The 16,981-nt window shown below is 44.1% G+C and overlaps 1 protein-coding gene across 2 annotated transcripts in view; it reads right to left on the reverse strand.

The window, feature by feature from the left end:
• Positions 1-222: 222 nt before the first annotated feature.
• Positions 223-16,981, reverse strand: part of C4PH1orf198 (chromosome 4p C1orf198 homolog) — a 215,056-nt gene continuing 198,297 nt past the window's right edge. For both annotated transcript variants that reach the window (XM_069606890.1, XM_069606889.1), the window contains exon 4: positions 223-5,547. In XM_069606890.1, the coding sequence (XP_069462991.1) occupies positions 5,491-5,547 (57 nt within the window). In that variant the 3' untranslated portion in view covers positions 223-5,490. The remainder of the gene's footprint in view (positions 5,548-16,981) is intronic.

Here is a 16,981-nt window from a genome sequence, read left to right on the forward strand (position 1 = left end):
CACATTTAGCAGTTGCAACGGTCTGAATGTAAAAAAAGATTGGTGCAGTCGGAGCTTCATCGCCTCACTGACCACCGCTCAACAAATAAATGGTAGACTGATAGGCAAATGGAGGTTCGACATACTACAAACCCTAGAGAGAGTATAACAAAGAGCAAAGGTTATGTGAAAGAAAAACTCAGAATTCTCCTATACATACAATTCCATGAAGAAAAAAAAATGCTCAGTTAAATCCGACTTTAATAAAGGCTAGTTTTGGTATAAAATATGACCACATACAGAGCACAACTTAGTAAAAAGTCAACCTATTAAAAAAATAAAACAATGGGAGACATTCCAGCACCTTTACGCAATATATCCCCCTTCAATGAACAGAGGCAGGATACATCTGTTGAGGCTTGGTTAGTATGGCAGCAAGTTCTACCACATTCCCCATGTATACATGGGTGACAATTCACACAAGAGCACAACTACTCAAATGGTTGGAAAGGGAAGGCAGCATGAATTTGCCCATCAATGCAAATTACATTTTTACATTTACACCTTCATTCGGTAAGTAGAAACATAAAAACATACCAACACATGCTAAGCATCAAATTTCTATTTGGCCACGCAAATGCTTCCTGGGTTCTGAAGACGCTGCTGGCAGCATTGTACACTCCCTTGGGTTCCCATCAAGGGAATAAGCACAACGACTGCCGCAGTCGAATGCGCATTCATCTGTCAATCAGGGCTGTGATGCCCACTGGAGCATTTTTGTGAATTTGCCCAAGTGGTTCCATCGAGCATATGCTCCAATAAAACTGCAGTTCAATTCCCTGCTATTGTATAGATCTTGAGAGCAAAGATCAGGACACAGATTAAGATGTCTTCTATTGGTCATTGCTGGAATCCAAAATTAACAAATGTTGAACTGGAACCTGGCGAGCAGAGCGTGTATTGCATGCCCTTTAATTATTTCAGCAGAAGACAGTACATGTTTATCATTAATGTTCATGAACGAAGACTCCAAAGTATGTACTTAATTCCTCCTCAAGTTATCTAAACTTGTTTGGAGGGAGTCCTTGCTCCAAATATCAAATACAATACTGTTTGGGAATGTTGCAAAGTGCCATCATATGCAGACCACTGCCACGTCTGGTGCAATGAAGACTGCAGCTAGAATTAAGGTTTGGGGCCAAGAACTAGCTGTGAGGCAACAAAGCTAGAAAGAAAATTACGGGCACAGAAAAGATGACGCACACAAGATCTAGGGATAATCCCTCATCCCCAAAAGCTTCCCATTGGAATATTAGGCAATACTCAGATTGCCAAAGTAACCTGAGAAGATCTTCTTTGAAAGGAATGCCTGGACACAACTATAAATATGCTAATATGTTCTAAGGCACCATGGACACTAGCTTGTGCTAAAATTTCCCTTCCACTCTGAAGTTTTGCTTTTGTGCTTTAGCAATCGCATTATGTCTTCAGACGTCAACATATTGTAACAATACTCCAAGCATTTCTAATCACAGAAACGTGATCCTTTATATTGAAAGGGTCAGTTTCTTCTGTGTACTCCTTGAGCAGCTCCATATACTCCTATACATGCACCATTATACACTAAACACGACTCAGAGGTATTCAATACAATTTGCAGGTCCACCTTCTGATTAATGTATGCACTTCACTAGAGGCAATGATCAAGGAGCCCTTTGTGTATAAACGTCAATGCTCTATGGCACTCTGGTCAGAATGGTTCAGTGTAAAGGAAGTGATTTAAGTGTTATGTGGTCACTGCTCTATGGAAAAGGAAAAGTAACTGATCAATGCACTTCAGTAATAAACTATAGCTGGGGGAAACAATACCATCTTAAAGAACGAAAAAGCACATTACACCATCATAGTAGAAGTACTATGAGCAAGAGATAATCTATATAGCACACACCATTCTGGGATCTCTTTGTGCAGAAAAGGCTAAGAAGGGTGTCATCAAGAAACTCCTGGCATCCCTGAAGTACACACTGTGCAAATTACAATTGAAGGTAACAGACTTGTGGAAAAAGTGATGCTAAGAATAGATGGGGTAAAGATCAGAGTTACACACTCAACATTTCTGTAATGTGTTGGAGGCAGATTGCATTAGGTAGTGATTCATTGTTGCAAATGTAACTTATAAATATTCTCATTAAAAATCTATCAACGAAGGTAAGACTAGGGAGATCGCAATATACCAGTAAGCACACAGCCGGAAAACAAGACTTAAAGTCTGCAATAAAGTGTCCCTGTGGTCGTCACATGATGCAGGGAACGGCATCCCCAGAACCCTGAAGACAGCTGTAGTACATAAAGCTTTATCCTCAGGCCAGGTCAACCAGTCCTTTTCAAAAGCAAAACATTCTGTTGTGCCTTCCCGAAGGCCTGTCTATCAACTATGGATTTGGAAAATAGAAGAATATGGGGAACCCCAAGTAGGTTCTCGAGGCCAGGAAGGAGTTACCCAGACCCTGCTAATAAACTAACCATGGAACGACTACATCTCCCAAGCAAATTCTGGAATGGATTCAAGAGAAACTTCGATTCAGAGGCAGGAAGACTTTAGTGAGTGCCTGGGCACCCCCACAGAATTGTCTTCCACACCCCAAAGAGGGCATTCACGAAGGTCCTATACCCTTCTCACCTAGAGAGTTGGGGCATAGTACAACCCTTTGCAGTGCAGCAACAAAACACGCAAAAATAACTTAACCTCTTTTCCACACCAAAGACAGAACCTAAAAGGAGGAAGGCTAATGTTTCGCTCAAAGATGTAACTAAGAAGTGGAGAGTGGCCAGCAAACAGCTGGCCCATTAGAATCAATGAGATCAATGAGAAAAAGCCTGCTTAAAGTACAATACAGGAGAAACATGTTTTCAGCTTGCTTCCAAATGCCTCAAAGGAACTACAGAGTACATACCAACCTGCTGGCTTCAGAAGTTGGCCAAATCAAATCCAATAGCATGGAAGCCCCTCCAGCTACAGTAAGACCATTCAGGTAAGCGATCAAATATGGCAGGCCGCATACTTTCCACAAGGAGTAGTGGATTACAAGGCAGCCACTAAACATGCACAGACAGGTCACGTGACCTCTCTTGCAAATCAAGTATACAATTTTAAGTACCATCCCTATATATGGGTCAGCTCCCAGCAGAGTGGGAAAGCAAGGGCTGGAGTGCTGATCTGAAGAGATTTAGTGATAGAGACCCGTAGGCCTTTTGGAGGAGGAGGAGGAGGAGGAGTAGGAGGGGGGGCCACAACTGAGCAGTACAGACCAGGTAGTCAAAGACCGGGAGAGCAAAAGAGTAGGCAGACTAATTAAGACCTTGGGAAAGGGACAAAGAGAAGATGTTGCGTGGAGGAGAGCAGATACAGGTGAACTGGATAAGAGAAGTGGCAGCTCACATTAAGGTAGAAATGATACCGAAGGAGAGGAGAGGTAGAGTGGAGGGTGACCAAGCCAATACAAGTGAAGGCTGAAGATAAGGCAATATTGGAGACGTGGAGTAGAGAAGTGTTGGAACGGCAGAAAGGAGATAAACGGAGAAATGTGGGGAAGAGGAGGCAATGACAGGAAATAGGAAGAGAACGTGAATGAGGAAGAGAAGGGGGCACGCAGTTGACTCACTCCCAAGGAGAGAGAGCAGTGAGCCAGGCAGCTTATCCCCAGAAACAAGAGACAGGCAGAAGGTGGCAGCAAGGTGGTAGGCTTATGCCCAGAGATTTCTTCACCGGAGAGAAGGACCTTGAGGCAGTGGCCTACAAACATTGAGAAAGTTGTCAAGAGAAGGACCACAAGGGTAAAAATTGAAGTTATGGGCAAGGAAGGACCTGAGGGAGAGAAGGAAGGGAAAGCAGAAGGCTTGGCCAAAGGGGCTAAAAAAAGATGGGGCTGACGCTCTACTCAAGGTAAGGTTTAGGGAACAAGGGGCCAAAGACAAAGAACAGAGTAAAATGGCTCAAACTCTGACCCAGTGCAACAAGAGGCTCTGATCAAAGAAAGGACCTAGAAAGCAAAGGTGAAGGCTTGGACCCAATAGAAAGAGAAAACGCCCAAGGCGAAGGCAAAGAAAGGGTGGCTGTCCTGATCAACGAGATATACGGCGCCCAAGGAGAATGCAGAGAAAGAGGGGAGAGGACTTGATCAAGAAATAACAGAAATCGACTAAGGAGAGGGCAGGGTGAAACAGAAGGCAAGCCCGAAGAATTCCCAAAGGAATAACCAAGGACATAGAAAAGCCATAAAAGCCACCTAGGCACTGACTCAATAAGAAGACTAGAACCTCTACAGGGATGTGTATTCAACGTCAAGGACACTTATACACCCCAACTGTCTCGACAAGCAAAATAAACTATTCATGGTCTTAGTAGACACCTATGACATACAGTGTCATTGAGGGATCAGCAAGACCTGCCAAGACCACCAAAGATATTCTACAGATCTTTGAAACTCTGCAAGTCTACCTACAAATAAAGGATAGAATCTTCTACCAGAGGTAAGTCAACTTTACAATTTAACATCCTAGAAATCGGAAAGGGATATGGAGCTTCAGCGCCATATTGAAAGAACTTGCATTGGAGCTCTCTCTATGGAGAAAGCCCTGTAATTGCTGCTCCCAGATCCCTAAATCAAGATGCCAGCCCAGGAAAAAAACATTCACCTAAGGCTATGACATTTTTTCCCCATGTGGTGTGCTTCTTCCAAGTGAGAAAGCCATCCTCAAGGCCAACTATCATAGACGCATGCCTCCCAAATACACGCTACCTTGACGGTTAGTGCAACAGTGATCTGCTCTCATTACTTACAGTGCAAGAGAAAGGCACAATCTCTTATTTCACCACTGTTTCACCAGTTGGTAGAGCACGAGGCTTGCATTGAAGCAAGAAACCAGAGTTTGGAAAGTCAACTGGAAGAATATAATACCAGGATTAGAGCTCTCAAAAATCAAAAAATAAAGGGTCCAGATTGGGCCTGTTTGGTCACTAATTCATTACCTCGAAAGCACAAAAGCACTTCAATGCAGAGGGGCGAAATTAGAAACACCTGACTGAGTTAAGGATATAAACAAAAGTGATGCTCTCTAGCACACTGAACCGATTAGACCAAGATGCCAAGGACCAGAGTGCGTGCAACCCAAATGTTAACAAGTAGAGCTATAAGTCTGAATAAACACTTTAAAAGCATATGTGGCAAGAATAAAGGAACATTTTAAAAACATTAATGGCAGGTTTTTCTGAAACTGACAATCTACATGAAAGTATACATTGAGTTATTCATACATAACAGTTAAATACAATGTTCAATAAAATAGCTGCATCAACGGACTACAGAAATTGGAAAGTGTTATACAATAAAGTATTCTGGGGACAATACATTTCCAATGAAAAATTAAAATGCACATATGCTGGCAAAATCAAAAACACAGGGAGAAATGTGTCCTTTTCTTGAAGTCGGTTTCAGATTGCTTCGGAGACCTTTACCAGTTGTCCAAGAAATCAAATCCGGTCTTCAAGACAACATTGTTGGTATTTATCTGAATGAGCAAAGAAAGATGATCATATTAAAATGGACACTTCTGTAAATACCTTTCTCGAGCATACTTTCTCCAAGATCTGCGCGAGACCAATTCCTGAACAAAATGAACATCATATGTTAACAGATTTTTGCATTTTCATTTTGGCCTGCACTAAACAGAGTTTGTAAAGTAATTTATAAACGTTTAATAATGTTTAAAAAAATAATGCTCAACTAGTGGTAGGCGTCCAATCCTATAAGCATGACATTATAAATGTTAAATTATAAATTACAAATAAATGTACCTTTTGTAATGCTTTTTCTGATGGATACAATCCTCCACCTACAGATTGCTCCCAATTTTAAATTGCTCCAGCCAAAGACTGAATTCATGGGCCACAGTGACAATTGGCCACCCATGCCCCCCACACATGAACGTACCAACAAAGGCCAAAGGAACTTGAGATTTTAGCCAACATCAATGAAGGCTAATATTCGAGGGGCAAGGGGGAGACTCAGAGAAAGACCGGGGGTGGGTCATGAACATTTCTTGAATAAAACGTTCCCTCTAATAGACACTTTCCTCAGATTCCTTCACTCGGAAAGTAGCAAAATGCACAGGGCTAAATGTGTACTAAGAGTATTATCGACCTGTCTATGGGGAAGAAAATGCTGTGAAATAGGCCCACCACCACACTGGCATCTTTCCCACTGTAGTGTCCAGTTAGTGTTTAGCAAAAGGAGGCAAAGGAAAGGTAGTATAGGGGCAGATGTTCAGCAAAGAAACACCCCACCCCTTCAAATCGGTGTAGCCACATAGCCTGTGGTCATGAGCACAATAATCACTTCAGAGACTAGCATCCCCACCCCGAGCCAATGTCAACCAAACTTGGCAACAATCCGGTACTCTGAGCAGGAGATGTGGAAGCTCAGGTTCATAGTGATGAACACTCTCCTGCAGCTGATCTTGGATGTGGAGACACAGAAAACGTCAGAAGGAGGATCTTCTGCAGGATAGGACTCTTAACTAGGAGTGAAAAGTAGAGTGGCTCGTGCACTTTTTATGGGAAAAAACCACACCATTGGCCTTAAACTCACTCTTTCTGCCTGCAAAGGTAGTCAGTGAGGAGGGTGGTTTTTACAGTAATGATTCCCAACAGGCAGCAATGTAAATGTTTAAAAGCTTCAGAAACTTTCAATATTAGAGCAAGGTTAATGGCCCAAGACAGAACGACAAAAGGTTCAGGAGGAAAATAATGAGCAAGATCCCTTAAAAAGAGAACTATATTTGAAATGGAAAAATAAACCCTCCTCCTCTGGCATACTTTTGAACATAAAGGTTTTTGTCAGCGGCCCCAGACGACTCAAGGAGACGTATATTTGGGGAGCCGCAACAGTCCATCATTTGGCTTTGCCACCATCTACCAGACAGGAGGTCGAGGCCATGCCAAATTACCTATCACAGGACAACACGTACTAGAAGTTTAGGGAAGTAGCCATTTTGGAGACTTTGCCTTTTGCGCCACTTGTGATCGAGTATCAGAGCGGGCTGCACAAGGCAGAGGCAACATTTGCCCACGCCCCTGAATTACAGAGCAAAGACTCACTCTCCTGCTCCAGAGCAAGCAAAGAGGCCAGCCTCTTCTCTACATTACCCGAGAGGCTACAAATGAGTCCAGCAGACAGACCCAAGATGAAGCACACTGATCAAGCGTGTATGTTTAAATACATTTACTCATCATTTCTACATATGAACACCGTGGATCTATAAGCAGAAGGCCAGAGGACATAGAAGAGTATATATCAATCAGGCCCTAATATTTACATGAGTAAATAAGGCAAAAAATAGTACGATTGTTATGTGAATGGCAGGTTTACAGTGGTATATGCATTTATTTTTCCTATGGGACATTATTATAAAGGTTGAATTAGCAAAAATGTATAATGTGAGCTGCAATGCTAACGTCAATGCTTCAATACAAGTGAATTCAATAGCGACAATACACCAAAGATCAAATAGGCATGATTAATCAAGCTAACCAAACCCGTTTTATGATTAAGTGAAATGAGCTAGTGGGAAAGTGTGTCAGAATTAGGGATAAAGAGTTTATGAATTTTAGTATTCCTTGTATTCAGAAACACTACATTCCAACTTCACAAGACTCACTATATGTGATCTGAAACTTCCAGCACGTGTTCTGAAATAATAGTGCACTGTGGCAATATTTTATTTGTAATGTCATTGGCTTTGTTTAGACTGACTTAGCATTTTTTTTTAGACTGTACTTTTTATGGATACTCACCTTTGCTTGTGACAATAAAATAATACAAGTCATTTACTAGGATTTTGATCAAATATGTTATTTCTGGGGCCATAATTTCGAGTAACCCATCTAGTACTTGGTCACTTTGCGCCGTAGGAATAGGCCAGTGCTCTAGTGAGCCGGGAGAATAAGAGTAATTTGGAGGTATCCAGGACTTCCAAGTTAGAGCTCCCAGTTGGAACCCCAGAACACATTAAAGTCACTATGCATTACTCAGCAGTCTTACCAGGCACTGGCCTGCTGGCTTTACAACACAAACTGATTAAGCGCTGCCCCGGCTAGCCCTTGAGATCAGCTTCTTCCAGGACCTTGGGTGTCGCTAGGGCTATCCTTTATAATTAACTGCCTACTACTATCAGGGTTGATCAAACCCATCTACAGTTCAGAAAGACTTCCGTTCAATCATATCTCTTGCCTCCAGGTCTTTGCTGCCCGCCTGCCTCACTCCCTGTGCCACGATGCGCCCAAGAACTATTCCCGCTTTACCTGGAACTTCCTAGACCTACCTCATGGATGTGTATTTCCTGTTTATCTTGAATTTTGTACCGTCTGCAGCATTTCCCCTCTTCAGCTGCACTTGCCTGATCTAAATGTTGCAGGGTTGCATCAGATGCTACAGACTAAACCATACTTCATTGGTCCCTATATGTTGGCCTACAACCCCATCACAAACCTCCCGCAGATCCCCACTTACCTACACCTATGGCATGGTACCCACTCATGCTTTTACCACAAATCGTGAGGTCAGCTCTTCCACGGGAAGTGTACCCATCACCATGCCTTCTTTGCTCACGTCTGCAACTACACCTTTTTCCACAGGGGACCTCCCCAAAATGGGCATTCCTTTTGTTTATTCCATTCCAAGATGGTGGGCTCTAATTTTGAGCTCCCAATCCAAGATGGCTGTTTTCCAACTTCCTGTCCTCTCTTTCACTTCCAGGTAACTTCTCACTATACAAGAAGCCTAGAGCAACATCTCAGTGTGTCTCAATGCGTCATGTCTTTCCCAAAGTCGTTGGCAGAGTCCCCTTGCATTTATGTTCCTTGTTTCCTACCTTTGCTGGGTAAGAATAGGGTTGGTGTAGAAGTTCCTTTTTGGTTTTATTTATTTGTTTATTCCCAGAAGTTTTTTCCTGTTATTTTCTACACATCATGGGGGAAGAGGTTTTTCTCCCCTTGCTGTTTTCCTCTATGTGATCTTTCCCAATCTGCCAGTGTTCCAGCCTTTGCTTACCGTAGCAATGCTGCGGTACTGCCTGATGGAACGTAGAGAAAGGAGGAGTTAAAGCATAGTCCAGCTCCTCCTGCTATTGACAAGTTGTGAAGATGGACACTACAAAGTGTAATAGAAAACAAATATCCAAAAATGGCCAAAAATCAAAACGGCAATTTTGATATATTTGTCCTAATAGTTTCTTTTTACTAGTTTTGTTCAAACATGTATTTGAACTATTGTACACAAAGGAGATGGGCGGTCTAACTAGGCTCTTGGGATGTAGACCACACACCTCCCATCAAGTACTTCTCATTCCCTGTATGGGTATACTCAAACGGTTATCCATCGGGGATTTCCCACCCCCCTCCTCCTACACCCCTGCCACTTTTTAGACAGGTTATTCTCACCCACAAAGGGTCACGCGACTGGGCCTGAGCAAACAACAGTCTTTGGGGTGTGCTGCTTCTTTTTAGTGTTCTCACCAGGCTCTGGACTGTAGCCACGAGCAAGCGAAGATTGCAATCAGCTCCCATCAGCTTTCTCTGACCCTTGCTCTGATCTGGACTAGCGACCTCAGCACAATTTGGCAAATTTGCTTTTATTCCTATCTAAGCAGTGATGGGGAATGGGCCGCACTACTCCATAAACTACTTCTCTTGGTATCTTGCACTTTGCCTTCCTAAATACAACACTGTCGGCTTCCCTTTATACTGCCTGGGTTTATCCAATTACCATGATAATGCCTTGGATTAGTTCGGCCATTTCCCCCTTACTCCCAAGTCCCAGGATGGTTTATGGTTTCCTGGTTCCCCTTCCCACCATGTGTTTTCCCTCTCTTCAGCGAGGTTCTCAGGTGTTGTGGCTGCCATGTTTGGCGTGCCCAATAATTACTTGAGTCTTATTTGGAGCGGAAGTCAAAGGTTTTAAGTGTTCTTCTGTCATTTTGAGGTGAAACGGCACTCTCCTCACAAGCTGGCTTCCTACTTCCTGGCAACTCTGTCCAAATGCAAGGTCTGCAGGCTGTCTGGCTTCATAGAACTTCAGGATTCATGGTAAACATATGTGCTGCAGTTTGCGAGGATCTGCAAATCCCTTGCTCGCTCAAATACCTTAAGTTCGTTGAAGCTGTATTTCTGAGGAGGCGTTCCCCACACCTCCAGCCTGTATGCTCAGTTCACTCACTTTCCTATAATCCTGATCCTGCCTTTATCATAGTGTCCACCTGAACAAAAGATCGGGGAGTGCAGTGAAGCTCTGGGGGGTGTCCACCATATACCGACCCTAGTGGTTACTTCCCTCCCCAGAGCCTCTGGACCTGCTGACCCTCCGCTCAAGTGCTCCCTCATACCTCAGCACAATGTGCATTGAAAAAGAATCTGTGCTGCTCAACACACTTGACTGTCTACTTGCAATGGACAAACCCTTAAGAATGACTTCTACCCTCCCTTGAGTCTACCACAATCAAGCAAACTGGAGAAAGCACTACAGTCATGTGTGAAAACTTACTGAAACAACCATTAATTTGAAGAACCTGTCAGTTGTGATTCAAGAATAAAACCTACTGCAAGGCGTGGCAAACGGCTGGAATTACCAAAATGAAATATATTTTAGCAAATCACTTGCTACCTATTTCAGTAAATACCTAGATTGAAATCGACTGTGCAAAAACAACTAAAATGCTCAGCTCTTGATCACAGGCCCCAGAATTTACAAATGTCAAAGGTCTAGAGTTGCCTAAATCCTTGCTGACATATGCCTCAATGTTGTATAGTTTCATCCCCTCTGGGTGATGAAATGCACTGTGGGAAAAGTCATCCAAACTGGCTGGACGAATTAGCACCTTCATAATTGTCACAAATGTGCTCAAAACTTCATACCAATATAAAGCCACCTTTGCATTACATGCAGTAGTGGATAATGCATGGCATGGATACTAGACTCCCATAAGGATGACAGCCTGCAAGCTGTTGCCTGCTGACCCCGGTTGGTCAAGCACAAACAAATAAAAAAGATATTAACATGTTTTGGGATGTTGGCAGATTAACATCATCTGGGAAATGGTTTGCCAACTGTCATTGTAGGTGTACCTTCTCAAAGAAACCTTCTGTTCTCTATTCTCAGATATTCATCAGGTCTGCAGCTCTTGAAACGAAAGAAGCATACGTTCGTTAAGTTATTGGAAATCAAATAGCTGCTTAAATTGGGACATTAGGGTGCAAAACTTAACTACACTCGTCAAGAAATAAAAATGTGATTTAGTCGACATCTCGTATGAGATTTGGTCTACATCCATGATTTGCATTTTTAAGTTTGTCCTTAAGACATGTTTTACACTGCTCTCCCTTGTGCATCGACTAGCGATTCTTCCAGACTGCTCCTGCTTTGTGATTTTTTTCTGCCAATGGTTATGGATCATTTGTCTCAAAAATATATTGTTTATATGTAGAAGATATATTGTTGCAAAGAATGGTAATGTCTACATCATTTTATGCAGATTATTTCGAAACTATTTTTATTGCAAATGAACTTTTTTCGTCTGGATATTTGTTACTTTATAATGTACTATTTTCCAATGATAACAAGTTAAATTAAAAATTAAAATAAACACTTTATAATTTTGCTAAGGCTTACCTTAATTTCTTGCCCAATTTAAATTCCTAAACAATATTCCATCTTCCTTGCCTATAGTAATTAAAGGCCTAAAGAAATTCTCAAATGGATTATACCAACTCTCTGTATACTGTTCTTCTTGCGTTAAATCTTTGCAAAATGCAGTTGGCCATTATCTGTCTTTTGACCTGTAAGCAACTGAGATCAACAAAACAGACACTTGAAAACTAGTTTAACATGATTTTTTTAAATAAATAAAACGCTGGAGACAAGGTCCAACTCAAAAGTTACAGAGTAATTGGGCATCAGAACATTGAATCAACCACGATGGCAGTTGGGATTATTTTCAAAGATGATTAGATGGTCTAGATGTTGCGCAAGTCTGGGTGGAAGGAGCTGTTGCCCAACCAGCTTCAATAAATAGAAAAACAATTGTTATTAAACCCAAGACTCAAACGTGTGTGTTGGAAATAGTTTCTGAAACACAGAATTCAAGACATTCAATGTCATAACCAAAGGTTATAAGTTGAAAAGTAAATAGCTGCTCAAACACTTTTGAAACTTATATATCTGTATTCAGGACAGGCATATTAGTGTTCACAACATCCAACACGTGTTTCGAGTCACCACTGAATGAATAGCTTGAATTGGAGTAATAAGACCTGCAAGAGGATACCTGGATTCCTGACCCATACAGTTCCAAAATGAACATCAGAGCATCATCTGGAGTGCATATCAAAGGATTGCGCTGCCTCCCCAAACACTGATGACAGAGTTGGAGCCACTTACTACAATACTGGGATTGGGTGGAAGGATGTCTGGCCACCTGAATAATAATAATGACCAACTTTTCTTGCAATAACCAAATCGGTGTAGTACTAAAGCTCCTCCTTGTTCAGGGTGTCTGCACACACTGGCTCTGCAGTGATTTTGGACTAGAATTCCCATCAGCTTTAGCCAGCATAGAACAGCCATAGATCATGGGGGTAGTAGTACAATATATCTGCAGAACCATGCACTAGCTTAACAGGTCAGTCTGCATGTGAGGCGAAAGGGAGGGTTACTGGGTAGTCTGATGAGGTCCAAAAACCATAAGCTCAACTCTCAATGAAGAACAGGGAACACATCCTTCTACTTTTAAAATGTATTAGAACTTCCAGAATTAGCAGACAATGTGAAAAGGCTAAAGCTCTTACATTGTCCCAATTCAATCATCTCACGGAAGATCTTGATCCATCCATGAGGCTTAAAATTAGCCCTTCATATAGAGTTAAGGATCAAACATTTTCATCTGCAGGAAGCCACGGCTTTGAAAAATGTCTCCCAATTTAATGAATTCCCAACTCATGATTCTAATGAGACCATCTATTCATCAAATTTGTGTCTATGTGCAGGTTTTGCACCTATTGAGAGGCAGGAATATACATTTCTTTTCTGTAACATGCAAGAGTAAATTGTGACATACTGCTGAAAGGCGAACCTTGAACGGAAGCTGCATTGACAGATTTTCGAAATGCGCACTGACTGCATGTAGGATTCCACAATGCAACGGTTTAGCTGTACCTAAGATCAGATTTTGCTTTTCAGGTGACTTGAAGCCCAATTAAGCCAGTGGTCCAGATACAGGTGCGCAGACTCCCTGAATCCTCAAATGGGAAGTTAATTCTGTCATTGGCTTGATGGAAAATGGCAGAGCCTCAGAAATACCAAATGAAAGTGTCTCTTTCTCAGTAAGAAGCATAGAAAATGCTGATGGGGGAAGCCAAACCAGAACCTGGACATAAGTGTCCTTTTGCATCTCAGCCCCTATCCAGTCATTAGGCATAAGGGGACGACGGACTAGGCAATCTCGGACCACCTCCAAAAAGAGAGTGCAGGACACCAGCTGCAATAGGGGAGTGTAAGATAGGAGTTTGGAAGAGGCAGTAGAAAACTCATTCCTACCAAGGAACGTGCATACAAGTCCTTCCAAATACTGGCAGAAGATCAGTGTGGTTAATGTTTGTGTCACTCCCTAGAGAAGATTAGTTATGAAGGAAGCAGTCCATGTTTTGACTTCCATTTAGAGGAAGAGGTCGGCCAGAATCAACCTTTTAGTTGTTCCCGGCTGTTTGTCTTTGCAGACTGGAGGGAGAGGTGGGCAGAGGAGCTGACATGTAGACTGTTTCCTGTCTTAGAATGCCAGGAGATAACCGATTCATCCTACCTCTATTGAGAAAAGTTTTTTAAAAGTGTTACAAATCTGCTTAGAAAAAGCTAGAAGCAAATTCACTGAATGATCTCAACTCTTAGTCTGTTGTTGGGTCTAAAAGAGCTACACCATTCAAAAGGGGGAATCAACAATATTCTCCATAATGTACACATTAAGCTTGGAGTTCCTCACTCAAGAGCGTCCCTCATACATGCTCCAATCCACATACCACATGTTGTAATATCTATGTGGTGCAGCAAAGACTCCATAACAACAGTAGCATCTTGTTTCATTAAGCCCTGCATAAGCGAGGGTCCATTTCTGCTGTGGCACATCTGTCCCAAATGCATTCTCTTTTCAAAATGTCAGCACGCGCTACATAAATGTAAGACTGACTTCAGATATAGGTTCCCCCAACAGATTCCAAAACCATTTCTTCACTGCTGAAGGCTCCTGGTGCAAATGTCCTGTTGAAAGATGTATTCCATAACAAGACAACCATCACTAAGGAACACAGAACCCAACATGAGACGCCAGATAGATCTCAGCCAGAACAGCATTGTATTGCACAGCAATTCTCTTAACGAGTGGTTGATAAGAATGTATCTTTACCTAAATCGGTCAAACTTTTCCCGGAATGTCTTAGCATATGGAAACGCCCAGAGGTCTTACCACTGATGGCTAAAACCGAGGATGAGATTCTACTCAGATGAGGGATTCTGTCGAATGGGGACTCCCAGAAAATACATAACGTTTCCATGCAGTCAAGGTTTACATAGACTGGGTACTTTCCTCTTCAAAGCCATCCTAGGGAGCGGGCATCTTTTAGAATATCTAAAGCACCTGATGGTGTGCAAGGTGGCAGATTTTCGCAGAGGACTACAGAACCAATGGCGGAGGAGGTAGCAGATAAAGGCTATAATGGCAGAACAGTAGGTTCTGCAGAAGAATGTGCTTCCTAGGTAAGGTCCATGAAATATTCTTTCATAGCCAGAAACGAAAGGGTACATGAATTTTGGGAGCCGAGTGCCTTCTCCAGAAGTTTGGGAAGGGCTAAGGGCCCTACAGGGTTCTAGCATCGAATTTGATACATGCAGAAAGAGGCTCCAGTGATGTTTATTAAGTAAATGGGTCCTGGACAGATCACGTTGCCCACAGTAAGTGTACGCTTTTAAAAACGGCAGGAGCCACATAACATTTTACACAAAGATACGTTGGCAAGCATAGAAAGCACAGGTCCGTATTGTCATCTTGTATGGGGCAGAGTTACGGGGACAATCCAGATAACCTCGCTAGATCTCAGGGAAAAATATGCAACCCCTCCTCCTTAACAGTGTAGTCTGCAAGCTTGGTCTTCGACTCAGTAATTTATGAATCTTACATGAAACCAATTTGTGTTGGCTTCGCCTAAAACGCTGTCTGACTTGAGATTCTACAAAGAAGTCTTATGGGATATAATTTTTTTCAAGCGGTTAATGGAGCTGGATTTGCCCAGGTTTTCGATAAATTGGTAAGCATTCGCACCAGTCCTCCTCCTCCTCCCCTTCCTCTCACCCCTGCGAATCCCACAGTTGTGCAATTGGTGTCCTGGGCCCTTATGCATTCTCGGGGCCCTGACCTCCCATAAACGGCCCAGCTCCCGTCTGTCCTCTGCATTTGAACTTACCCCCTGCACACTGGAGGCTCGCACTGATACCCCCTCGTGCCTCCAGTCTGTGTTGCCCTCAACATTCCTAGCACTTCATCTGTGACTCACCCATGAGCTCAGACTCCCAACCACTCCCCCCCCCCCCGCCGTCTTCCTTGCTGCAATTGCCCGTTCTGAATACTCACAAGGCATAGTAGGGTCGTCCTCATTTCTTTCCCCCCCCACTGCTCCCAACTATTGTGTTTTTTATGTATTTAATGTAAAATACAGCAGGGCAAGGGCGCGGTGTTTGGCGCCGCTGGTGCCGGGTCCCTGGAGGGACGTTCCACTTCCTGTCGGAGGCCACGCCCCCTGGATATATTGCGCCGACACAAGCCCCGCAGCGGTGAAGCCCGCGGCGGGGCAAGGGCGCGTTTGGCGCCGCTGGTGCCGGGTACCTGGAGGGAGGTTCCACTTCCTGTCGGAGGCCACGCCCCCTGGACATATTGCGCCGACACAAGCCCCGCAGCGGTGAAGCCCGCGGCGGGGCAAGTGCGCGGTGTTTGGCGCCGCTGGTGCCGGGTCCCTGGAGGGACGTTCCACTTCCTGTTGGAGGCCACGCCTCCTGGACATATTGCGCTGACACAAGCCCCGCAACTGTGAAGCCCGCGGCGGGGCAAGGGCGCGGTGTTTGGCACCGCTGGTGCCGGGTCCCTGGAGGGACGTTCCACTTCCTGTCGGAGGCCACGCCCCCTGGACATATTGCGCCGACACAAGCCCCGCAGCGCTGAAGCCCGCGGCGGGGCAAGGGCGCGGTGTTTGGCGCCGTTGGTGCCGGGTCCCTGGAGGGACGTTCCACTTCCTGTCGGAGGCCACGCCCCTGGACATATTGCGCCGACAAAAGCCCCACAGCGGTGAAGCCCGCGGCGGGGCAAGGGCGCAGTGTTTGGCGCCGCTGGTGTTCGGCGTCCGTGGAGGGAGGCACTTCTTGTGTTGGCTATCGGACGGGGCGACAAGGAAAAGTAAGTGCAGACGAGTGTTTTGCACCTGGGACTGCTTGTGTCTACTTCCCTAACAGCGTAGAGCCCGTGAAAACCTGCTGGGGGTCGGACTCGGGACTTCAGCTCAGTTCTCTACTGGTCAGTTCTGGGGGGCTCCGTTATGTCCCTAATAAAGTCCCTGAGGTCCGTTAGGGGCCATGCTGCGCCACGGAAACTGGCCAGGAAACCGGCTGGCTCTCTCATCTACCACGCCATCTACCCCGCCCACGTTCTGGTCTGAGTCCTCCGAGTCCTTTTCCAAAGCCCCTGAGCATACCCTAGCAAGAAAGCTCCTGGTTGTCAAGAGAAGAAGCCAACAGGGTGCAACTGACAAAACTAAGCCCAAAGCAAAGCCTCATACCTCAGCCTCCTTATGCTCTGATACTGACCCTGCATACCGAGTGCCTATCTCTACCGTGGAGGGTATGAAAGCACCCACCCCAGG

This window comes from Ambystoma mexicanum, chromosome 4p, assembly GCF_040938575.1.
Source record: "Ambystoma mexicanum isolate Mex_15411 chromosome 4p, UKY_AmexF1_1, whole genome shotgun sequence".
NCBI classification, from domain to species: Eukaryota; Metazoa; Chordata; class Amphibia; order Caudata; family Ambystomatidae; genus Ambystoma; species Ambystoma mexicanum.